Here is a 25,991-nt window from a genome sequence, read left to right on the forward strand (position 1 = left end):
TTACTTTTGTAAGCAGAAAAGATGATTTTTTTAAAGAAACTGGCAAAAAATTATCTTGTTGAAATAAAAATTCTCTACATATAATCTTTATTTTGATAATTTATCTTATAGATATTCATATATCCACTTCCATTAAAATGAAACAAAATATGCTTATTTCCATTTTTTCCCCCATCTGTATTTGACTATTTAGCAAATCAGTATTTTCCACTTTCTTTTTCCACTGTGTGAAAAATTTACTCACTGATCTATATGAGAGGAAAAACCTGTTTGTAATGTGAAGTAGGTCATTTAAAAGTGAAATCTAAAGATGGGAAGTTGAGAGGAAAAAAAAACTGCTGAAAATAGCACTGTTTAACTTAAACAGAAGGGGTAACCTGGTGCCAGGACATAAGTTAATACTTCCAAGGAACAGGAAGAATTCACACAGAGAACCAATTCTAAAATGATCTCTTCGTTTTTAATTTCTTAAGAAGCATGTTCACAGCACACTCCAAGAACGCCACACAGCAACAGTTTGCTGCTACCGTCAGAGTATGTCAGAAAACAAAACAAAATTTAATGGTTAACTGTTTTTAAAATTAGTTCTTTGAAACTTCTGTAAAGCCAATAATCACCAGTCATCTAAATATTTCTTTCATAGTGGTAAACATTTCAGAAACGTAATGAGTACCCCAAATCACACTTCTCTGAAATGCAATTAAAAGTTATACAACAGAAACAAAAATATTTTTCTAGAAAGAATATATTTGGCATTTTTAAATAATTTTAATGCAGAAGCTTTCAAGGGCAAAGTTCAGATTTTTACTTTCTATTACCAGACAGAAAGGTTAGGTCTTTAGTGATTCCAATCTGATTCCAGCAATAGGAGGAATGATTCTGTTGCAGTGAATGAGCTTCAATCCTAACAAAGCCAATGTACTTTGGCTGCATTAAGAAGTGGAGTCCAGCCAGTACTAAACATTATTAAAAGTTAGGCCAGATAGTTCAAATTAGTTGGTTAATTTGGTACTCAACTTGTTTTATACATACTTTTCATCATTTGATGATACAATGTTTCTAATTAGCTTGCTATATTTCTCTCAAAATCAATTAGTAAGTATATAGTTTGAGTGAAACGTAAACTGAACTTTGTTTCACTGACTTCATTAAAATATGTCAAACATGGTTAAACATTCCATTCTGTCCTTCTAGATAATTTACATTTTCATTATAAATGCAGAGCAGCTGCACCGTGAGTTACATCCTAACTATTTCACCTAAATGTAGAAAAGCTGAAAGTTAAATTTAAAAAATTTGGATAGTTGAAAAGTACTTATATATTTATCTCTTTCAGAAACCGATGGTGCCTTTCCTTGCATATGAGTGTGGAAAAGAAGAATTCAGTTCATAATTCAAGATATACCAAAAAAAGTACTTTGCTTATGTCTATTTCTGTCAGCCATTCTGAAACCAAATTTCCATTTATATCAGCTACTAAAGAGAAGAAATTTTCCTTTAGAATCATGGTCACAGTCTGGAAAAAGAATTGAGAAGGGCTAATTTCAGGTAAATAAAATATATGAGGAAAGACGCAGCACAAAACAGGGAGGTGAAAAAAGCAAGTAAGTTGTAATGAAAGCCTCCCTTGTAAACACATCTGTCCCTCCCTCCCATATTTGGAAATGTTAAGAACTCTCATCAAACATTTTATGCCACAAATCCTTAAATCAGGTTGATTTCAGCTAGATAACCTGTAGCTGTTAAGAATTATATTATCCTATTCATATCATGAGAGGTAGTTGACATTTCAGTCTCTCAATGCCGAGCTAAAAATTCCACATACCTGGCATATGGGTTACAAGGGAAAAAAAGCACAGAAGCACCATTGTACATTCCTCATGTTTTGGTATTTCAAGTCACGCATAACTTCATTTGCTAATGGCAGCTGACAATCACCACTGTGTTAACACTGAAAGCAGTGGATATTAGTGCTATTCGTCGTATAACACTGGCGGACCTCCATCATCTTTCAAAAATGAAGCAGCTTTCCTTCCATTCTTCTGAACGTGATCTTCATTCATTTTCTCCAAAGCTTCTATCTATAAAATTAATATATTAAATCCATTTGTCAAAAATCTTACTTCACAGCAATTATGCTTGAGATTGAACCAGTATTTTTACTCTCTTAAAACTAGGTCATTCCTAACGACATTGGCCTTGAATTAGAATTACAGTGTGTGACACATATTACAGTGGGTCACATACATGTATGTTTTTACTTGATTCCATTACCAGGGTTGATGTTTAGTGTCTTTATCAAGCTAGCAATTGGCATCAGATATGTTTTACTATATAACCTACACAGCTTTCAGGGAACAAGAAAAAGGAAATTCCAAAGTTGATTCAACAGCAGTAACACCCAGTAACTGTACAGAGCAACTGTACTGAACTAAAGGCTGGATTTACCATCTTCCTGTTACTTCGCTTCTGGCCTTAGACTCCAGCACAGCTTGGCCAAATTCAAGTCAATATGGGGATTTCTGGAACAGATTCTATAATCATTCTCTGCTTTGGCAGGTTGCTGGGAATAATTAGCTGCTGTTTCACTTTTCAGTTTTTGTTCAATTTTCAGAGAACTTCCCCGGAGGTATTTTTTTTTATTATTATTGTATTGTTCTGTAGGTCCATATTGTAATGACTGGGTATTTCCAAGGATGGCCACTGCTGAATCTCTGTATTCAGTTAAAGGCAGGCAGGGACCAAGTGTTACTGCTTTTTGTGTCACCCAGAGTGTTCACCGGTCAGGGAAAAAGGCATATACTGGAAATGTGTTATTTGTCCATCTCAACCAAACTATGAACTTCTTGAAGAAGTGTTTTGCTGTTATGTTTATCCTAGGGTTTAAGCCTGGAAAAGAAGGATCAAAAACAGTATCTCAAGAAAGGAAAAATCTCTAATTAATTTTGTTTTTGAGGGGATGAGAGGATAAACTTAGCTCTGGTTTTCATTATCTACTCTATCCAGGTCCCCACTAACAGCAAGGTGAAAAACAGCCTTATAACACTTACCTCAGCTAAGAACTCAGCTTCATTATCTGCTGAGATGTTTAAGCCTGAAACGGCATTGAAGAGTTCTCGTTCACTAAGGGCTTCCTTTACGCCTCCTTTCTGGAAAAACTAGTAAAGAAATATAAGAAAGTCAGTAGACTTATTAGCAAGGTTCTCCTAGAAACAACAACAACAAAAAAAACAGGGAATAGTGTACTTGTAAAACGCCAGTGAATTCCTTCCATAATTTTTAAGCTACAGATGTTTCCAATTCAAGTATAACTACACTCAGGTTCTACTTGCTTACTGTCCTCTCACACATCTGGGCTGTCGTCTAGACTTAGTAAGTTTGTCATATTGCACCTTCCATAGCTGTGTATGAGTGGTATATGTAAAATTGCTTGGTGTTGCTTTGAATGAGCAGACACAAAATAATCACTAAATCCCATGAATTAACATTTTCCAGTAGGCTCAGAAAGTATTTCCAAAATAAAGTTGTTCTGTCATATTTAGGAAGATCATCTCTATCTGAATCTGTTGCTGACAATTCATTTCCTTTAGAAACAGCAAACAAATGCTTCCCAACTCTGTGATTACTGAGTTTTACCTTCCCTAATCTGTTCACTCTGCCTCAGAGAATGTGGTCAGACTATACCACTAGGAAAACTATTCTTTTAGTCTAATAACAATGGCAGTAAGCATGCAGGCTTGCTTCAGGCCAGCTTCCCTTAAAGCACTGTGCATATATTAAATGTCTACTTGACTGCTTAAATATTTAGAACCAAAATAAAAACTTACTCTCTTGGAAATTTAATTCAGTGGCCCAAATGTGGGCCATGCAATCAAATTCTTGCAAAAAATGAAATCTGACAAATCAATCTTTGTCTCTTTACCTTGAAAGCAACCAGTTAACTAAATTCTTCCTTTAATTTCTAAGAATACAATCATCTTACTTGCCTTAGGAGTGAGAAAAATGTTTGAATATGTTATAGCCCATAAAAAGGACAGTTAGTTTACATGCCTACCTGTGAGACATTCCTACAGTCACGGAACAAGAACTCCAGGCCATGAGGATGGGTTGGTTCTACAGACTGACTGACGTCTATCAACCAGACCTATTTAAATATAGAGCACAGTGATTTCTGTACCTTCAGTAATTTACATCAAGTCACTTAACCTGAATGTTAACAAAATGCTCCTCACCTTCCCAGCATGCCACAGCATGTTGTACTCACTGAGGTCGGCATGTACGAGCTTACACTCATTATATAACTGCTGCATCAACTGTAAGGAGGCAAGGCAGACATTTAGAAAATGAAGGAACAACTCTAATTTACCTACACAACTAAAATGTCTATGTCACCCAATATTTTCCATAAAGAGCAAAACCAGGGTAAAGAACTTACTTCTTCTTTGTACAGTCTAGGACTGTTTTTTTGTTTTTTTTTCCTACCCTGAAGGAGGGTGTGAGCACAGTGAGACAATGGAAGGGAAGAGCACATGACACTCTACTTCCCTATCCATGTGACAGCAATGAGATCAGGAGACCAAAGGGTAGTCCTGGAATCCCACATACGTAAGACAGCTATGGTCACTAACCAGGGGACCTAGGCTTATCCTTCATAAAAGGGCAAACATCCCACTGAGAGCTCTATGGAGTGTATACAACTCCAAGGTAAAAAGTACTTCCTGGGCTTCCCTGGTGGCGCAGTGCTTGAGAGTCCGCCTGCCGATGCAGGGGACACGGGTTCGTGCCCTGGTCCGGGAAGATCCCACATGCCGCGGAGCGGCTGGGCCGGTGAGCCAATGTGCTCCGCAGTGGGAGAGGCCACAACAGTGAGAGGCCCATGTACCGCAAAAAAAAAAAAAGAAAAAAAAAAAAGTACTTCCTGCCAGACAGAGTGGGAAAGAAGTATTCTTCTTAATTAAGCGGCATTATATATTCATGACTGATGGTGACCCCTAGCCTCATAGTAGAAATCAGCATTAATGCTTTGTTTCCCAGCTTTAATAGAATCAAATAGGAAGGGCACATCACTACTTAATCTCTGCCCCAGCCACCCCACAGCCAAAAGAAGCCAGAAAAGTAGGCTTAATTTTCTTTGAATGTTTTCCAACTGAAGGCAGAGAAAGTTGGATTATCTAACTATATCTTAAAAAATTAATTTGGATAATACGTTCATATTCACATCAACTGCCGCATGATATAAGAGTTCCACGCAGAGACTGTTTTAAAAACATATGTTTTGGACTTCCCCGGTGGCGCAGCGGTTAAGAATCTGCCTGCCAATGCAGAGGACATGTGTTCGAGCCCTGGTCCCGGAAGATCCCACATGCCGTGGAGCAACTAAGCCTGTGCGCCACAACTACTGAGCCTGCGCTCTAGAGCCCACGAGCCACAACTACTGAAGCCCACATGCCTAGAGCCTGTGCTCTGCAACAAGAGAAGCCACCGCAATGAGAAGCCCACGCATCGCAATGAAGAGTGGCCCCCACTCACTGCAACTACAGAAAGCCCGTGCTCAGCAACGAAGACCCAACGCAGCCATAGATAAATAAATAAATAAACAAAAAAACATGTTTCTCCACTATTCAATTAAGACAAAAAAAAAAAGACAATACAGAGGAACAACAACAATATGAGGAGCATTTCTTAAGCTTGAAGGACCCCAGACTGAATTTGGTTGCTGTCCCAAAGCATAAATAGCTTCCTCAAGACTCCTGACAAGTGCCTCCCAACTCTAATGCCTGCACAGATGGAGAAACCACCCCTTACTACCTTCTTTTCATCATCACTTATTTTCATTGACCAAATCTGCTTCCCTCTAATTCCCCAACAGGAAAGGTATTTCCCTTCACTGTTTCAAAAAGGCACACAAACTAATGAGGCACTATATCTGCTAAATATAGTAATATCAAGTTTTAGTTAATGAAGTTTTGTCAATAATAGCTTCTGGCTTCTATGTCATTAATGCTAACAACTGAGCCCTCACTTTCTCCACTAAGATTTTCCTAAAACAACTCAAGACATACGCATATTGATATAAAGACAATTCTTCAATATTAACATTCTTTCACAAACTTCAGTTTGTCCTCGTTATATCACCTTAAAATAGTACTATTTTAGGACTTTCTTTTTTAGTTTAGAGGAAATATTGTTTAAAGCTGGTGTGTGAATGGTCTGAAAGGCACAACTTACATGAAGAGTTTGATAGTAGGCTTCTTTCATTTCTTCACTGCTGAGCTTTACTTCTTTCAATTTAGGGGCTGGAACTTGATCATAGCCAATAAAAGACATAACCAAAATGTGTTTCTTTAGGAGCACAACTGTTGGACAAGGAATTCCAGCTCTCTGCATTCTATACAGAAAGAAATGATTAAGAATGTAAAGATCAGAAGGAGAGGAAATTTCATTTATTCAACAAATATCTAACGAGGTCCTGCAATGAGGGGGCACTATGTTGTAATCTGGGGAATGTTGGAAGGCAAAGGCAGTAAGAACAGCCTCTGCCCTCATGGAGCCTGCGGCCTGGTAAAAACAACAGACAAGTGAGGAGATGATTACAGCGCAATGTGGTACATGCACTGGCAGAGGTGGGGGTAGGAGGCATCAAGGAAGAAGCAGGCAAATAGGAATTAGCCAGGTTCCAACTGTGGGGAGATGCTGTGGAGATGCACAGAGGAGTCCAGGAGCACAGTCCATGCGGGGAGTGTGTATAAATCAATGCAGCTGGATCATGAGTAGGAGGAAGGGCAATGTGGGTTTAGGCTACAGAGACAGGCAGGCTCCACATCGCAAGATGACTTTGAACTTTACACCAAAGACTATGGGAGCCGCTGAAAAATTTTAAGAAAGGCAGTGATGAGATCTTAGTAATCCAGAAAAGAGATCGGAGGACAGCAAGACCTCTTAGGAAATTATTCTAATTAGAAGTCCTACTAAGTAGAAGACTTTTGCAGCTAATAAATATAGATAATTACTTTTGAAAGCAAACATCTTTAGGAAAAAGAAACTAAAATTAAAAGCTTTCACGGTTCAGATGTGGGCAGGTTTGTATGTAAGAAAGATTATTAATTTCTTGGTTGACAAAGCAAATTCCTTGATAAATTCTGCGTAGAGAATTGAGAAACAAGTCTAATAAATTAAAGCAAAATGCAATTTGGTAAAACCCTGCCCTCACCAAATGAACAAACATTAGATGGAATAAACATGTTCTGAAACAAAAAAGGAAATCATTATTTGTAATATGCCTAACGGGAAACTGGAAAAGATAGCGTTTAGATATATGACAAAATATCTGCAGTTGAAAATGACTTAATTTCCCTCAAACTTTACTGAGGAAAGAAAAACAAAATGGATTTTTCATCCTACAAGTATGAATTCAGGTTATATACATGGAAATGTTTTCTTACAGAAACTCTCCTTAAGCACTAGAATTTCAAGGCCTTTCATACTTTCTATAAATGAATTTGAAAGAAAGTGTGGGTTTTTTGCCTGGCTGGTAGGCCTAATACAAACAGGTGATCACCCAAGATGACTTCTAGCACGATGATTTTCTTTACCTTGTGAGATTGTGCATTTCTTTTTCTGCCCACATGCGGATGATCTTACGTGGATTTAGTTTACTGAAGCGATCTTTAAACCTGAAATCATCTTTAATATATTTGTCACGATTCTTAAACTCATTAAGGGTTGTTTTAAATACCTTGATGGCACATTCTGTAGGTATAACTTTACTATCTTCCTTTTCATCCTCCATGCTAAGTGGAAGAAACAAACATTAAGTCAGTTCAAGTCGCCAGATAACAAAACAATTTCAAAATAAAGATTTTATGACATGAAAGTGGATCTGCCTTCTCTGAGAATGTCAAGTCTTGGGTTGGTTTTTTTTTAAGGCTTCAAGTTTGAGGTCTTAAGAAAATCCTAGGTTTTAGCTTTTTTAATAAAACACACTTTCAAATAAATTCTCAACAGTTTTCAACAACCCATAATATAATCTTCATTTAATGACTATGGAATTAAACTTGAGGAACAATGAAGACCTATACACTTTAAAATAGGCTATGGTCTGCCCGGGATGGTTCAGAGGCAAAACTCAATGGAAGGGAGCAAAAGAGTCTAGACGATGCTTAGGATGCTAATTCAACAGTCCCACAACAGCGAGCCACTGAGAGGGTCTGAACCATGGTGGTGGCAGTGCGAACCAAAGGGGGAAGGTGGAAGGACAGACAAGATTTACCTTTGAACCTCTGAAGGGATGTTAGTCTGGAAAAGAAAGGAACTATATCTAGAGCACAGAATCTGACTCAAACTCCCAATCCCCTCCTTCTGGGACCATATTTTCTCAGCAGACTCCTCCTCCTCCAGGTAGCCTCAGAAGGCTACAGTACAAACTCTAACTGGTTCTAAGTAACGCCCTCTCTTCCTAACTGCCTTCTCTACCTAAGAAGTGTGACAGCTCCATGGCTTTAGATATCATCTAAATGCAGATAACTGCTACATTTCTATCCTTAGTCTTGACTTTCTCCAGAAGTTCAGGCCCATTTATCTCATCCCTACTTGACTTCAGTTGGATGTCGAGAAGGCATCTCAAACATATCATGCCCAAAACAGAATTCCTGATAACTGTACCCTAAATCTGCCTATCCCCAGTCTCTCACCTCAATAAATGGTACCACCTAGCTGCTCTAGCCAAGAATCTATCCTCTCACACCACACATCCAATCCAACAGCACAGACTGTCCACTCTCACCTTCGAAACACACCTCACCTTGGAAACCTTCATCAGAGGTTCCCCTGTCCTACAGATAAAAAGCAGTCAACCAGTCACTATGACATCACCCTATTTTATCTATTTGCGTAGCACATATCTGATAGTCCTGGAAGGGGACTGAAGGGAGGGGTGGGGAGGAAGCACATTCTGTGAGAGCAGAGCAGGGACCTTCCTTGTACCATACATTGCTGTAGCCCCAGCACCTAGAAGAGCCTGGAACACGGAAGTTGCACAAATACTTGGTGAATGAATGAACCAATTTTCAGGGAGACAGCCTAGAGATCCTTTACAAGGAAGAAATTCCCAATAATTTAAAGATGTTATAATAAATGTCTTTGGATTTTGAGATGGTAAGTTTCCTGTCACTGAAATAATTTAACCGTAGGTAGATGAGGCCCTACCAAAAACACCACTGGGGCTTCCCTGGTGGCGCAGTGGTTGAGAGTCCGCCTGCCGATGCAGGGGACACGGGTTCATGCCCCGGTCCAGGAAGATCCCACATGCCGCGGAGCGGCTGGGCCCGTGAGCCATGGCTGCTGGGCCTGTGTGTCTGGAGCCTGTGCTCCGCAACGGGAGAGGCCACAACAGTGAGAGGCCCGCGCACCACAAAAAAAACCCAAAAACACCACTTAGGAGATCCCTAACTTGGAAGGTCTCTAGGATAAAATCTAATTTGTAAGATTAATCTCGTCATTCTCTTACTAAAAAAACTTCTGTGTTTCTCACTAAATTACACATCCCTCTGCCTAGCTTTTAAGGTCCTCCTTACCAATTTTTGGTTTGCTTACACAATTTTACATCTTATTACCTCTACATATATACCTTCTAATTTCCTCACTGACAAGTCTCATCGCCTAAATTTCAATCCTCCCATTTTCAGCACCCCTCCCCCACCTCACTTTTTTTTTTCTTTAAAGAATTAAACTTTACAGATAAAGCTGAAGTTCCTTTTGATTATTTACCACCCCTGGTAGTTTCAGTCCCCATTCCAACTCTTTAGAGACAATCACAATCATGAATAGTACCCTTCTAGTCTTTTTAAAAAGATACACACACATACGTAAGTATCCACAAACATACATTTTAAAAAAACCATGTACGTTACGTTCTGTATAACTAAACGTTTAAATAGACGGCATACTGTATATATTCTGCAACTAGCTTTTTGCACTCAGTACTGGGGGGTGGGGAGGGTTGTCTTTTTTTTTTTTTTTTTTAAACCTATTTTTAAAATCCATGTTGAGATCCAACTTCATCATGACCTCTTCCTTGAATGTGACCGGCAATGATCTTCTTCTGTTCTCTATTCCTATCCTGAGGTCTCACTTGTCTAACTGCGTACTATTATGTATTATCTTTAATGGACCATAACGGTTCTTACTGTAACGTTCTCCTCTTGGCTATACCATAAGCTCTTTGACAATAGAAAATATGTTATACACTTATTCCCTGAAAAATCTAGAACATATTACTATTCAAATAACTGTTGATTACTTGGCCAACCTGAGACTGACAGAACCCAGAAGAGCTTTATGGCAGGCAGAACTTAAAATGCCCCCCAAGATCCCAGCCCCTGGTGTACAACCCTGTATAAGCCCCTCCCTTTGAGTGTGGGAGGGATAGCCACTCCCTTGAATAGCTTACATTATATGGTAAAGGTGATGGTATAGTCGTGCCCAGCATTACATTCCATTGTCTAAGACTCAGTCTCAGTAGACTGAAGGGAGAGAGTCTCCCACTGGTTTTGAAGAAGCAACCTGCTGTATGAAAGGGCTACATGACCAGGACCTGCAGGGGCCTCTAGGAGCTGAGAGCAGCCCCCGGCTGACAGCCAACCAAAAAGTAGAGACCTCTGTCCTACAGCTGCAGGGAACTGAACTGTGCCAAGGCAATAGGAACCCATGTCCAGAAAGGAATGCAGCTCAGCTGACACGTGGATTGCAGCCCTGGGAGAGCCTGAGCAGAGAACCCAGCTAAGCCGTGCCTGCCCGAACTTCTGATCAACAGGAACCATGAGATAATAAATAGGTGTTGTTTTAAGTTGCTAAATCTGTGGTAATTTGTTATGTAGCAGAGAAAACTAACATACACTTTAAAAAATATTTACTCTCAGTTGCTGAAAACAGAATGCTCTCTAGCTTTGCTAATTTACAAATGCCAAAGTACGGATTACAATACCAATTCCACCAGGACAGGGAGCTCATTCATTATATCAAAGCATCATTAAGTAAAACAGAAAATGGAAAAGGCTAAACAAGGCAATTGACAAGAAAAAGAAACTTAAGAGGCCAATACACTCAAAAAAAAAAAAAACTTAACCATAATTAAATAAATGCACACCAAAATATTAAAAAGGTACTTTTCATCTTTCACACTGACAAAAAAAGTATTGTTTGATAAGACTAGGCACTGATGAGGATGAGGGAAACAGGCTCATACTGCTGGTGGTAGCATAAACTGGTTAACTTTCTCATAGGGCAATTTGGTAATACCTACTGACATTCAGAATGTATGCAACCTGAGGATGTGACTAGCTCGTAGAGAAAACTGCAACTGCCCTACCATTAAAATGTAAACACAAATTTGAGATTTCTGGTCTTTGGTGTGACATACAAGAAAAAAATTTTTCTTTAATTTTTAATAAATAAAAGAAATCAAGAAACATTGCTTGCTACAATAGCCAGCTGAGAGGCCCAAACAGTGAGCAAAATCTGATACTCTCCATTCAATAAGACCTTATACTATTTAACAGAAAGGGGAAAAAAATGCATGTAGTCTCTGCCCCAGAAATTTCAAATGTTAGGAATTTAGCTTAAGGATTTATTTGCAAAAGCACACCAAAGTATATGTACAAAGATATTCCTATATATTCACAAAGTAGAATGTTCTACTATAAAACTGGTATGATATAAACCAGCAATATAAAAGGATATAAGATATATTAACTGAAAAATGAAGATGCTGAATGCAGAATATAATTTCTTTTGTACAAACAAAATAAGAAATACATGCATAAAAATTTCTGGAAGGCTAGACTAAAAACTATTAATAGTGGTTGCCCTTAGAGGAAAAACCTGTGGGGCGACAGCTGGTAAGATGAAGGCTACCTTCATTTTAATCCTTTCTGTACAGTTTAATTTCTACCATGAGTAATCTTTCATTTTAAAATAATTTGTGCAATTAAGTTATGTTTGCCTGGTCTTAGGGAACGCTCAACTGAAATTTGGAAAGAGGGCAACAGAGCTTAAAGCCAGAAAAAAATAAATGTTTACTAAAATTAATATATACCAGTTATTATAAAACATGATTTCATTTACCCCCAACAAAATCCTATGAGGTAAGGGTCAGTTTTTAAATGACATTTAGTAAATTGCTCCATATCACGTTGCTTGAAAAATGTTGAGCCATTTTATCCTAAAATTCATTTTATCCCTTTCATTTTGGAACTTAGTATAATTCAATACATGATTATATGTATATGTCTCATTTAGAAAGGGAGACTAGTTAAATAATTAAGAAAAACAAAGATAAGGACTTGACCAATAATTGTTTGAATCCCCTTAAGTATAAAATAAATACCTTCTAAACCTAAAAAAAACTAGAATAATCTGTAATCTATTTTAACATTTTTGTTTATAAATAATGTTCAGGTAAAGGAATAGCTGAGATAGTAAGCCTTGCTGAACTAGTAAGACTTCAAAGCTAAGTAACCAGATGACTTCATATTCCTGGCTTAAGCACGTTCTCTCAACAGCATCCACGTTTAAAATTTTTTCTCTTCCTCATACCATCCTTTACTCAACTAAACCCTCATAACAAAAGTAAAATGGGTAAGCTCTAAAATGGCATATGATCTTTAAAGACATTTCTTTAAATAATGAAAGCATTATTAAAAGGGTAGGAATTGGTAACTGATCTAAGTATGGCCCTCCCAACCTGGTACCAAAGGGTCCCACAGTGGAAAGACGTGGGTTTTGAGTCAAACTCAGGTTCAGATTTTGCTATGCCACTTACAGCTGCCTGTATGTTATGGTACAATTACAATAATGTGAAAAATAATATATTCATAGAAAAAAGACTGGAGGAGTCTACAACAAAATTATTAATGGTTATCTCTGGATGGCAGAATTGGGATGATTGTGGTTTTGTGTTTTTTTTGGCTGCACCGCACAGCTTGCAGGATCTCAGATCCCTGACCAAGGATTGAACCTGGGCCACAGCAGTGAAAGAGCTGAATACTAACCACTAGACCACCAGGGAACTCCCCTGGTTGTGTTTTTCTTTACACATCCCTATATTGCTGAGACCTCCTACAATAACACTTTAAAAATAACTGTTCGCCATGCAGAATGAACTTTGATTTTGTATAAATCCATTAATATCAGGGAGAAGGGGCTAAGCTTTTGTTGATATGATGGTATTGTATTTTGCTCATTTACCTCCCTCCGTATGCATGAAAGACAACAGATTCCTTTCCTGTACTAATACAGCCAGTGATTGTCTCCAACATTCCACAGTTGACCATTTTATACAGAAGTAAACGTGTCTTCGGATCAACTGCTTTTTCCTACAAAAGATAAAGCACTGTAAGTGAAAATAACTGGTAATCACAAAACATTTTCTGAGCCATTTCTAGTATCTAACATTCAAAATATATACTTTTTTTAACCTTTATTATTAATTTACCTAGGTGTATATACAACAGGCTCTTAAAAGAGTGCTGTCGAGATACAATTCATTTCTGTAACTCTAATGTCTTTGAAAGTAAATATCTAAAAGAACCATTAAAAATCAGACGCTAGTTTAGTCAAAATTTTATCTCCAAAGTTTAAATAGCTCTCCTAATGTACTTACCATTAGTTTGTTTTTCTAAAGTTTTAAAAATTATTCTCAGATATTATATACTATCTTTGTTAAGGTAAAACATTGTAGACTATTAAGTTATTATAAATATGTCATGATAGGAAACAACTTTTCATATGCAATGTAAACTACACAGTCCAAATTAATTATGACCACTGAAATGTTAGTTCTGAATAAGTGATTAATAACCACTACATGAAATCTGAAAAGTCAAATGGCAAAGCTACTTGGGTTTTATTTACATCTTTGATTTGAAAAGTCAATCTCATGAAAAAAACATCAAACATGAAGTTTTATCTTGTTTTTTCTCTGAACATGAAGTTTTCTAATATGAATCTTTCCACTAAAAAAACAGAAACAAAAACGTTAAGAATACTTACTGCAGTAGAATGCTCCTTTTTCTCATGGAGGCGGGCACTTCGACGTTCTTCTGAGTAGGCATGTTGTTTTAAAGCATTGAAAACATGGTTTGATAGTTTTAAATCCATTCCAATTCCATCTCCTACCTGAAACCCAGGTGCAAACTGCCAAAAAGAAGAAGAAAAATTAGCATCTGAGTAATTTAAAATGGGGAAGTGAAAACAAAAAACAATGAGAGAATCAGTTTTACATGGATTGGGTTTTCTACTCAATAGATGATAATGCTATGAAAGCAGAACCCACAGGTATTACAGAGGAAAAAGCAAAATAACTCACTGGTAAGCCCAACAGAAAGGGAAACAAGGCTTTTTAAGAAACTGTATCCCAAAGGAAGGGAAGGTTTATTTTTATTTTTTATGTTTTTTTTTTTTGCAGTACGCGGGCCTGTCACTGTTGTGGTCTCTCCCATTGCGGAGCACAGGCTCCGGACGCGCAGGCTCAGCGGCCATGGCTCACGGGCCCAGTGGCTCCGCGGTATGTGGGATCTTCCCGGACCGGGGCACGAACCTGTGTCCCCTGCATCGGCAGGCGGACTCTCAACCACTGCGCTACCAGGGAAGCCCCGGGAAGGTTTATTATATGCATAGAAAACATCCAAACACATCTAAATACTAAGGTATTTTAGCATATGCTTTGAACATATGCTAAAATACCTTATGCTTTTACATCAGACAAAGATACATTATATTTTGAAATCATACCAAATCTTACCAAAAAAAAAAATTTTTTCATAGTCAATTATTTTTGAAGAGTGGGTTAAAATCACAAGGTATGCCCACACCGTGACAATTATGTCCAATACGGAAGCCACTAGCTACATGTGGATATTTAAATTTAAATTGATTAAAATAAAATTAAAAATTCAGTTCCTCTGTTGTACCACCCAAATTTCAAGTGCTCAATTGTCGAATATGGCTGCCATATTAGACAGCACTGACACAGAACATTTCTATTATCACAGAAGGTTCTACTGGACAGGGTTGTTCTAGAGTCAGATCTGGATTATTTCTAGAATATGTTTACTTAACAAGTATTTGTATTCTAAAGCCTAAATGTTTTATATTAACCACGATAATTACGAAGGAGGAAAAAAATGCCATTTTTCTTTTTCTCCTTTTTTTTTTTTTTTTGCGGTACGCGGGCCTCTCACTGTCGTGGCCTCTCCCGTTGCGGAGCACAGGCTCCGGACGCTCAGGCTCAGCGGCGATGGCTCACGGGCCCAGCCGCTCCGCGGCATGTGGAATCTTCCCGGACCCGGGCACGAACCTGTGTCCGCTGCATCGGCAGGCGGACTCTCAACCACTGTGCCACCAGGGAAGCCCTCTCCTATTTTTTAAAAATTACATTGTGTTTCTGATTTTGCAGGGGTAGTTCAGGCACAAGATAAAAAATTCAAAAATTATAACAGGGTATACAGTAGAAAGTATATTTATCTCCCATTCTTAACCCCCAATCACCATTGTTATCTGTTTCTCAGGTATTTTATGGAAAATAAAATGCTGAAAAATAAATGTTACTTTCAGAAGAACCATTTCTTAATTTTAGAATCAATGTAAATCAAACTAGTTTTCTTAATATTGATGTAGGATTTTATTCTGAGGTACATTATATTCTCATTAGTGGCTCAGTTCCCACGGTGTTGCTATACTGTCATCTAAAATATCCTTAGAAAGGAGGAAGGATATTTTTAGAAATTTAAAGATACTGTATTTAGAATGCTATGTTTTTAACTTATTCTAATAAAACTTTTGATTCAGAGTAATACTTCTGTAACTTACATTTTCCATTCTGGCTGTATTCTTTCTCCCACATACTACTTCATCATGTTTGGTGGTAATGTCTTTTCCTTTTCCAATAAAACCCTTTTTGGGAGTAGGAACTGGTTTTGCTAAAGGCGATTAAGACAAGCCAAGTATGTAAAAATAGCAAAGACTAAATTGCTGCATTCACTATTATCTGAAAAAGATATTTGAATCTAATAGTAAATTACCAAATGAGATTCAAAGACAAATATAAAATACTTAGTCTTCCTACATCCCCATTCTAGGCCCCCAGAAAATAAAAGCACTGATACCTGGTCTGTAGGGATCATCACGAGTATCCTGCCAGTCAACCTCATCTTCAGAGCTATCACTGTCTTCATAAGGATGTACTTTTCGATAATTTTCAAAGGAAATGGAAACTTAAAAGGCAAAAATGGTTGAAGATGTATTTAGGGGCACATTACAAGCATTTTCTACCACCCGATGGAGTTGACACAATAAGGTCATAGTACCTTTGCTATCTCCATTGAATTTTTTTTCTTCACGCCTAAGCTGTGCATCATATTCTCTGTCAAATTCCATCTGTAGCATCTGAGCCAGCATTAGGTCGCTGGAAGTGTCAATGTTTTCTCCAGTAATAAATGGTCCTTCAGCAACTCTATTCAAAATAAGGCAGTATAGACTAATATAATGTGCTTGTGTAAAGAGACGCTACCAGTTATGGGTGAGATGTGCCTTTTCAGTGTTAACTGTATTGAAGAAACAATGGAAAAGAACTTTACCAAACCCTTCACCCTCTCCTGCCCAGCTGCCCTCTGACCAATAGCAGGCACCTGTGAAAGCACCAACTAGGATTAGGAGAGCTTCAAGAGAAAGCTAAAGGGCCTATAATAAAAACCAAACAGACCCAAAATTCATTCGTTCTGTGTTCTGATCAAAGGAGAGATAACATATATATGAAAAGATAAACAACAAACATTTGATCAAAACTGTACCCTACTTCATTATTTTTTAATCTATTTGGTAATAGAGTTCAACTGTTGCAATGACTAAAACCCAGAGAAACAGAGTGGTTTGCCCAAGATAATACTGAACACTAGTAACAAAATTAGGACCAAAACCCATGTATCAGTGAACTCCCAAAACAGTGCTCTTTCTATTGCACTGCTTTTCTAAATGTATTTCTGAATCATTTGTCATGACAATCACTAATCAAATCCTAAGACTGTTATAACAAGCTGCTAGATAAAATAGAGTCTCTATGAATTTTACTCACACAACTTCAGGAAAAGCGGCAGCTTCTTCTTCCAGCTGCAATTCTTTAGCCAACTGTTCACTCATTACATCAGACAAAGAACAAGATATTGTATTTTGAGGGGTAGCCCATGGACACTATAAAAAAAAAGAGGCAATTCTATTCATAATAATGAACTTAAAGTACTTTCCAAACTTGGAAATAAGGTTATCTTTTGAGAATTAGACTATCTAAATCAACTCAAAAGGAATGCTTACCTTTTTTGCAGAAATCATCTTAAAAGGAAAAATATATCCCAGCTCAAATCTAATCAAAGATAAACCTAAACTACGACAGCCAAAAGCACTCTCCAGCCTGCTTGGTGGGTATGTCCTTACAGTTGAGGGGAAGCACAGGCTACTCTAGCATCACCAACTATCCAATGAGTTCATGTAATGCCCCTTGTTCTGATTCCATGCTCACCAAGCAACCTTCTGCTTATAGTTTGGCTTCTGGGTAGATCCTCTTACAGGAACAGGCTATATACCAACTACCACAATTCAAAGCCCACTTAGAAGTTACACTTCCTTCTAATTTAAGCAGTAAGTCTTCTACATGTAAAAAGTGTGTGGCAGACCCTTTCAAGACACCTTGGAATATGCGAAAATAAAAACAGCAATAACAAACAATGAATCCGATATTTCTGAACTTTGGAAGCTGAGAAATAGATTCTTGAAACAATACTACTAGAGCAAAGTAATACTCTGTGAGACTCTTCTAGAGCAGCCAGCCACTCAGCCCTCCTCGATGGCATCACTATCTCAGCCCTCTTGAAATACGTACAAACCGTAGGTTTACTTCACAATTCCTAATTTTTGAGGGGGGCAGGCTTTACTTAGCAGCAGCAAATGATTCCATTTGATAGTCTAGTGATTAAGACCGTTAATACTGAATAAGATGTCTAAGTATCTCTTGAAGCTGCCCAGCTCTCTATCCCCTTTCCGGTATCATCCTCCCATCACTGGGCTACTGTAAGAGCCTCCTAACTCATCTTTCTGCTTGCTTCCATTCTCCACACCACAGCGTAATGGTTTTTCTAAAACGCAGATCTGATTGGTTCAGTTCCTTACTTAAAGCTCTTTATTGTTTTAATGTCTCCCACTGCCTTTAGGATAAAATCCAAACTCATTGCTTAACTATTACTGAGAGTCTAATTTAGAATATAGCATATAATGGTAAGTGTTTTGGCCACAAATTTGTTTAATCAAGTCTAGCCAGTACAGGCCCTCTAGTTGGTCTAAGGGCCTGCTGGAGTGACTCCCAGGGATAACTGGGCAACTTACCCTTGCTCAAGTTCCATAACGTTGAGGTTTAGGGATTTATTTGGTTCAAACTGTTAGGGTGAAGCACCTAAGGGTGATAAATGATCATTATATTTATGCCTAAGTGAATCAGAATCAAGTTTTATCTAGTCTCACCCTGAGACTGGTGAGATGCCCCCAGCCCCCACCTATACTAGCCTATTGCAGAACTGTTCTGGCCTTGTATAAGGCCAGGCCTGGAAACAACAGGAAGGTTTCCTCATGGTGTGGTATGACTTCCACTGACTCAGATCTTGTCAGCAACTGAGCACTCTCCTGGTGAGGATTTTGAGGTCTGTAATCTTGACGCTCTCTGTAATCTGGAGAATATAGCTAATCTTTTGGCCACATGACTCTCCTGACTTGCTTCTGCATCTTCTAGGTAGAAGATAAAATGCTGCCTCTTACCTAGAAATGCTTGGTCTGATCAAAGTCCAGTTTCCAAAAGGCAAATAACTGTATTCTCTAGCTCAGAACTGTCAATCACATTTTGCAATGACTAACAGTAGCATAACAGGCACCACGGGGATACTCTCTATATTGGCTAAATACACCTAACTTACATAGATTAAGTGACACACTGGAGTAGTTGCAGTATCATCCCCATTTTATAGATTCAGAAACTGAGACACAGAAAAGTTTTTTCACCCAAGATAACACTGTTGATGGAAGTGCTGAGATTTGAACCAAGGCAGTAGGGCTTAAGAGTGTTTTGCTATACTGCTTCCCTAAACACCTTGTCCTAGGATGGGAGAAGCAAACTGCTGTACTGCCTGCAGTCTAAAATCCAAATTTCTCAGTAAGGAATGCCCTTCACAGCTTGACCTAATTTACCCTTCCAGTCTTGACTCTCACCTATCCTAGACTCTGGCAACACTAATTAAATGCTAAATATGGCATAGTTTCACCCTTCCACGCCTTTCACCCCTCACATAACCCCTTCTCTCTCAAAGGTTTTTCTTCCTTCTCTATTTCACCCAATTAAGTGTCAGCTCTTCCATAGGGTAATCTCAGTTTTATCAGACAAAATTAGATCCTTTCCTTTATCTTCCCATATCAGTATTAGATAGTTAAATGCATCAGCCACAACACAGCAAGAGCCCCTTGAACGGCAAGGTCTTCTCATTCTCAGAGTCCAGTGTAGAGCTTCAGACATAAGGAGGCATTCAAGTATTTACTGAACAAGATGTGCCAAAAGGAAACCTGGAGATATCTCATGGAACTGCCAGGCTGTGCCTAGGCGGTAGAGGTCTGGTGCCTTTCTACACCCCTCCTATTTTAAAGTCCTTCTCTCCACCTTGCAGTCAGCTGCTTTGCTCACCCATTTCTTTTGTTTTGTTTTTGGCCGTGCCACCTAGCATATGGGATCTTAGTTCCCTGATCTGGGATGGAATCCGTGCCCCCTGCAGTGGAAGCTCAGAGTCTTAACCACTGGACCACCAAGGAAGTCCCTGCCCACCCACTTCTGATGCTTCTACTCTCTTGCCAGCAGTCAATCAATTCTAAGGTGTTAAAACACCAGCAGCAAATCTCTTGGACAGGCAAAAATGAGAGGCAGTAACTGTGTTATTTTGTGGCAGAGATTTACCTACCCCTAAGATAGACTGAATCAGAAAGGGAAACATGCAGAGACCAAGAGGGTACCAAGACACCCTAACTGCCCACTCCTACTGACCTTGCTCCTCGGAGCCTCAGACTCTAGAGCTGTACTTCCCTGCACCTCTGCTGACCGGCTCAGCTGGGCAACCTCACACTGAGACAATTTCCTTGGGTGGGATAAATAAGTAAAGACTTCCGAAAGTGTGCCAACTTCTATACTTTGAAATCAAATCCAAACTCTTCAAACCAGTAGCCAAAATCCCTCCATAAAATGTTCTGGGCTGGAGGGAGAGCTGCTGGGCAGGGACAGTCCTCCACAGGCACAAGCGGTTCACCACCCTGAGGGGGGCTTAGAAAAGGCACTGGGGGCTCCTCCCACAAATGGGCACCAGTGGGTGTATGGAGGGGAATCCTGTGTCGTCATCTTGCAACTCTTCAGTAAGTCAAACACTCCTTGTGAACAGAGAAACTCTGTCAAATGTTCAAATAATAACAAATCTAAGGAGATAAGAGTAAAAGGCCCTTCATCATCTTGCTCTATCCCAGCGATCCAACGTCCTTTCCCACTACTCCCTTGACCAGCATAAACTTCCCACTGCATCAAGATCTGATGGGAAACTCCACACAATCCTTTCCAGTTAGTTATTCTCCTTTAAATGACATCTATCAAGCCCATCACTAGCTCCCTGATTCCGGTTTGCTGAAGACCCCTCACCAACCTTGTTTTCCTCTCCTCTGGGAAACTGCCACCACTAAACTCAGCAACTTGGGGTCATCACAACCACCATTCTCCCACATCTGGCTGGCTGCAGACTAGTGGGAAATCATTCCCCCTTCCTTCTACTCCTAAAGATGCATCCCCAGCTGCCCATCCCACTTTTTTTTTAAGGTTTTACTGCACACAACTATGGGGAAACGATCAAGTAAACTGAAAAAAAAAAGCAAACATGAAGGAGGCACATAATAAAAAAAATTCAGTCCTCAACTTGAAGCAAGTCAACAGAACCATAACCCCACAGAAAGGTCCCTTTTCTGCTCATGCATGCAGGTAGAAGACATAATCTAGGCAAAATATTTAAGTGGGTAATTTTACTTCTCAAAACAAGGATCTCTGCAAAACGTGATCTGGGTCTGTACAACAACACTAATCTTTTTCTTTTTTAAACTTTCAATTTTAGAGTATTTTTAGATTTACAGAAAAATCACAAAGATTGTATCGAGAGTCCCCAGATACCCCATACCCAGCTTCCCCGTATAAATACTGTACATCTGTCACAATTAATGAACCAAATCATTATTATTAACTAAAGTGCATACTTCATTCAGATTTCCTTAGTTTTCCCCTAACGTCCCTCTTCTATTCCAGGATACCTTCCAGGATACCATATAACATTTAGCTATCATGTCTCCTTAGGCTCCTCTTGGCTCTGAGTTTCTCAGACTTTGTTTTTAGCGACCTTGACAGGTTTTGTTTTGTTTTGTTTTTTGTTTTTGGGTTTTGTTTTGGTTTTTTTTTGCGGTACGCGGGCCTCTCACCGCTGCGGAGCACAGGCTCCGGACGCGCAGGCCCAGCGGCCATGGCCCACGGACCCAGCCGCTCCGCGGCACGTGGGATCCTCCCGGACCGGGGCACAAACCCGTGTTCCCTGCATCGGCAGGCGTACTCCCAACCACTGCACCACCAGGGAAGCCCGCGACCTTGACAGTTTTGAGGAGTACCACTAATCCATTTGTTACAGCTCTTTCCAACAGAGCTACATACTTCCTCACTTTTGCCTACAGTTTGTCAATTCTCCCTGCTTGGAATACTCCCTAAAATTCTTTGTTCATAACAGCAGTTTGGGATTTTGTAACTGGGGACCCCAAGTCCCTTTCAGGGTGTCTAAGAGGTCAAAATTATTCTCATAATAGTTCTAAGATAGTTTTTGTCTTTCCCATTCTCATTCTCTCAAGAGTGTGGAGTGAGGTTTTCCAGAGTCTGTATCAGATATGATGGCAGCACTCTGGTGGCTACTAGAATGTGTACATGTGTATTCTTATGTTTTCTAAAATTTTCAAAGGTAGTAAGTAGGCTGAGGATATAAATGTGCATTTTAAACTATTATACGTAGGATGGATAAACAACAAGGTCCTACTGTGTATAGCACAGGGAATTATATTCAATAGCCTGTGATAAACCATAAAGGAAAAGAATATAAAAAAGAATGTATGTTGGGCTTCCCTGGTGGCGCAGTGGTTAAGAATCCACCTGCCAATGCAGGGAACACGGGTTCGAGCCCTGGTCCAGGAAGATCCCACATGCCGCGGAGCAACTAAGCCCGTGCACCACAACTACTGAGCCTGCGCTCTAGAGTCTATGAGCCACAACTACTGAGCCCGTGCACCACAACTACTGAAGCCCGCACGCCTAGAGCCCGTGCTCTGCAACAAGAGAAGCCACCGCAATGAGAAGCCCACGCACCGCAACGAAGAGTAGCCCCTGCTCGCCACAACTAGAGAAAGCCCGCGCGCAGCAACGAAGACCCAACACAGCCAAAAATAATAAAATAAATAAAAATTTTTTAAAAAGTATGTATATGTGTAACTAAGTCACTTTGCTGTACAGCTGAAATTAAACACAACAATTGTAAATCAACTACACTTCAATATTTTTTTAAATGTGCATTTTTAGAGATTAACTCAGTTTGTTCTTAGTGCGTCTACCGTGCTCTTATTACCCATCTTCAATTATGCCTGCTATAATCTACATATTTGTTAGGACAGACTTTCATCATATACTTCAACTAACACATATTGCAACAGATTGAAGAAAAAAGGAGCTATGAGAATCCAGCTGTTTTCTATTAAGTCAGACATTAAAGAGATTTACAAAAATACGAAACAATACTACTCTTCATTAATTTTTTGTTTTGGAAAATAGTTTTTTTAAAATATAAAAATGTTATTTATATTAACATAATCACTTAAACATTTTTTTCAATATCTCAGTTTTAATTTCTGATATGACAAATATCAATAGATATAACCAATATAAACAAAAATTCTTGGAGTCCGCAATGTTTTTTAAGAGTGTAAAGAAGTCCTGATGGAAAAGTTTTGAGAACTGCCAGCCCTTAATATTCTTTCCATTTTCCAAGACTTTCCTCAAACCTCTACCTCCTCCACAAAGGCTTCTATAATCACTTCAGTCTTTCAAGAGGTTAGAGAAGGAAATGATTAATACTTGTAGCATCTTTCTATTTGTTTTGCCTATGAAAATGCTGTCTTCTCAACAGAACACCAATAAACCCCAAGATGATTTTTTGTTGAACAGTGAAAATGAAATTTTATAGTTCTGATGATGTACACCTAAATGAAAATATGACTGATATCAAATATTTTATTACTGAATTCGTTTTGTAAGTTTGTTCTGAGGTTAGGTATTCTAAGCAACGTTTGTTTCATCTGACATTTTTACAAGCTTTACAGATGCTTACCTGGAGGAATTTAACACGTAAAGTATATATTTACTAGTATCTATCTACTGATTTCATCCTTTTATGTCTACTGATCTTGGCCTTGTAAACAAAGCCTTGATAGAAAAAAATACGCAAAGTAACACATAGATGTAACCACATTTGCCAATGGAATATTTGATTCTCTCTACGGTTGTATGAGAACTTTTATGAAAATTTACCTAAAAGCTTTACCTAAAAGCTACTTATTTCCCCCACTTTCTTTTAAGACCTAGTCTGAAGATCTAGTAAGAGTCATGAGTGTCCCTTTATATGGAACAAGTGTTCTATGTCAGCATGTAAAGAAGTGCATGAAATGGGTAAAGGTGGTCAAAAGGTAGAAACTTCCAGGTGCAAAATAAATAAGGCATGAGATGTCATGCACAGCATGGTGACTATAGTTAATAATTCTGTACTATATATCTGAAAGTTGCTAAGACAGTAAACCTTAAAAGTTCTCATCACAAGAAAAAAAATTGTAATCCTGTATGTTAACTAGACTTATTGTGGTGAGCATTTTGCAATAAATACACATGTCGAATCATTATGCTGTACACCTTAAATATGTTGTTATATGTCCATTAAATCAAAAAAGAACCATTATGAAGTTAAAAAACCTTCACAACCTTAATTTGAGGAACACAAAATCGCAATTGACCCACTTTTGCTTTCAAGTAAACCCTCCATAAAGTAGCAAAGGAATCTTTTCAACCTTCTAATGAAAGTATCATGAAAAGAAGCAGCCTGAAACCAGAAACCAAATGTGAAATAAACATTTTAGTTGGCCATTACCGGGAAAAGCTTAAACGTTAAAACCCAGGTAAATGAGAATTTCATAACCGTCTCAACAGTATGTAAACACTTGAGAATTAGCCTGGAGCCGAGGGAGGGTGCGCCTAGGATTTATCTTTTACTACTTCAAAAACAAGAAACTGCCCAAGTAGGGTAACCACGCTTGCCAAGTTAAGGAAACAGCTTCCTAAACCACCTTTCTGTCGGGCTTTCTGTGTATAACTGGACTGATTCATGTGGCCGGTGAAAAACAAGTTCGTGCTTGTTTTCCGTCAAATGTCAGCACCTTTAAGCGAGTCCTGCCCAAATATTTGTTACAGAGGTTCAGAAACCAAGGTGTAGAACTAGACAGAGACTCCAAACCGCCCAGGGTGGACTTTGGTAGCCTGTGCCCCCCCCTTCCCTGCCTCTCCCACCCCGAGCCCCGCAGCCTCGCCGCCCGTCCCCCGTTCCGAGGTGGTCAGGGTCCCGCCCAGAACTTCCCGAATCGCCTGCGGAGCCGCTTCGGCGCCTGCCACCCTCTCCGGGCCCTCCGAGAGGACCAGCCCAGGCGACTGTGGCAGGTACGTCAGTCCCGACCGCCACTCACCTTGCTGGGTGCCCAGGCCGCTGCCGGCCCGGGCTCAGGGGATGCCACTCCGACCAGATCCATGTGGGGGAAGAAGTCAGCGACGAGAACAGAGCAGAGAGGTGGCAGGACCGGGAAGCAGCCTCCGCCGAGGAGACAGGCAGCGGGGTAGGGGCGACGGGGTGCTGGTGCCGGAGCTGAGATGACAGATGGCGGCTACAGCGGCGGCGGCGACAGCCGCATCCGGAACTAGACCTCTTCTCTTCCGCCCTTTACGCTGGAATGCTAGCTTCCGATTGGCCGCCGCCCCGGGCTCCGCGTTGGGTCACCGTTCCCCGCCCCCGGCGGACCGCACTTCCGGTCGCTGCCCAGGGCTCGGGACTGGTGCTGGCGACCGCCCTTGCCCGGGAGAGCAGCGGATGGGTGTGGCTTCCGCTGGCCAGGCTCTACCCTGTCCCTGAACCGCCTAACCGGTTGCCCGAGAGGGCAGCTGGATCTCGTTGAACGGAATGCGACTGCATGGACTATAAATAAACAAGCAAATCAGGCTCTCTGTTCATGCATTATTTCCCGGGTGAATTCTAAACTGGGATGGTATGGGAGACAGAAAATGGCAGGTTTAGAGGAGAGACTGAAGAAGACGGTCGGATTTTGTTTTTAGTTGTCTGAAGGAGGCGGGGCGTGGAATGTGAAATTTTTTAAATGTGTTATGTAACTTTGAGCAAAAAGAGAACTGCATAATAAAAGGTTTTGTTTGTTTTTGGTTTTGTTTTTGGCCCCGCCCCGCAGCGTGTGGGATCTTGGTTCCCCAACCGGGAATCCAACCCACGCCCCCTGCATTGGAAGAACAGAGTTTTGATTCAGTATTTCGTAGGGAGATTTTCATAAAGTGACCAGAAAAATCCCGAATAGGTAAATCAATGAAGACAGAAATCAGACTGGTGGTTGCCAGGGAATGGGGTGGGGAGGAGGGAAACGGGGAGTGACTGCTTAACGGGTAAAGGGTTTTCTTTTGGGGTGATAAACTGTTTTGGAACTTGATATCAGTTGATAGTTGCACAACATCGTGAATCTGTTCAATGCCACTGAATTTT

The 25,991-nt window shown here is 39.6% G+C and overlaps 1 protein-coding gene and 1 long non-coding RNA gene across 2 annotated transcripts in view; one reads left to right on the forward strand and one right to left on the reverse strand.

Annotated features, from left to right (window-relative positions):
* Window positions 1–25,991, forward strand: part of LOC125961273 (uncharacterized) — a 217,981-nt gene that overhangs the window by 22,073 nt on the left and 169,917 nt on the right. The window lies entirely within an intron of this gene.
* Window positions 439–25,328, reverse strand: RIOK3 (RIO kinase 3). The gene is made up of 13 exons (XM_004273757.4): window positions 24,919–25,328; window positions 17,126–17,241; window positions 16,362–16,507; window positions 16,161–16,268; window positions 15,865–15,974; window positions 14,047–14,190; window positions 13,243–13,370; window positions 7,593–7,790; window positions 6,229–6,388; window positions 4,233–4,313; window positions 4,055–4,144; window positions 3,051–3,158; window positions 439–2,081 (listed from the first exon to the last, which is right to left on the reverse strand). The coding sequence occupies exons 1-13, from the start codon at window positions 24,979–24,981 to the stop codon at window positions 1,974–1,976; spliced, it is 1,560 nt and encodes a 519-aa protein (XP_004273805.1). The 5' UTR covers window positions 24,982–25,328; the 3' UTR covers window positions 439–1,973.

The sequence above is a fragment of the Orcinus orca genome, chromosome 15 (assembly GCF_937001465.1).
Source record: "Orcinus orca chromosome 15, mOrcOrc1.1, whole genome shotgun sequence".
NCBI lineage: Eukaryota > Metazoa > Chordata > Mammalia > Artiodactyla > Delphinidae > Orcinus > Orcinus orca.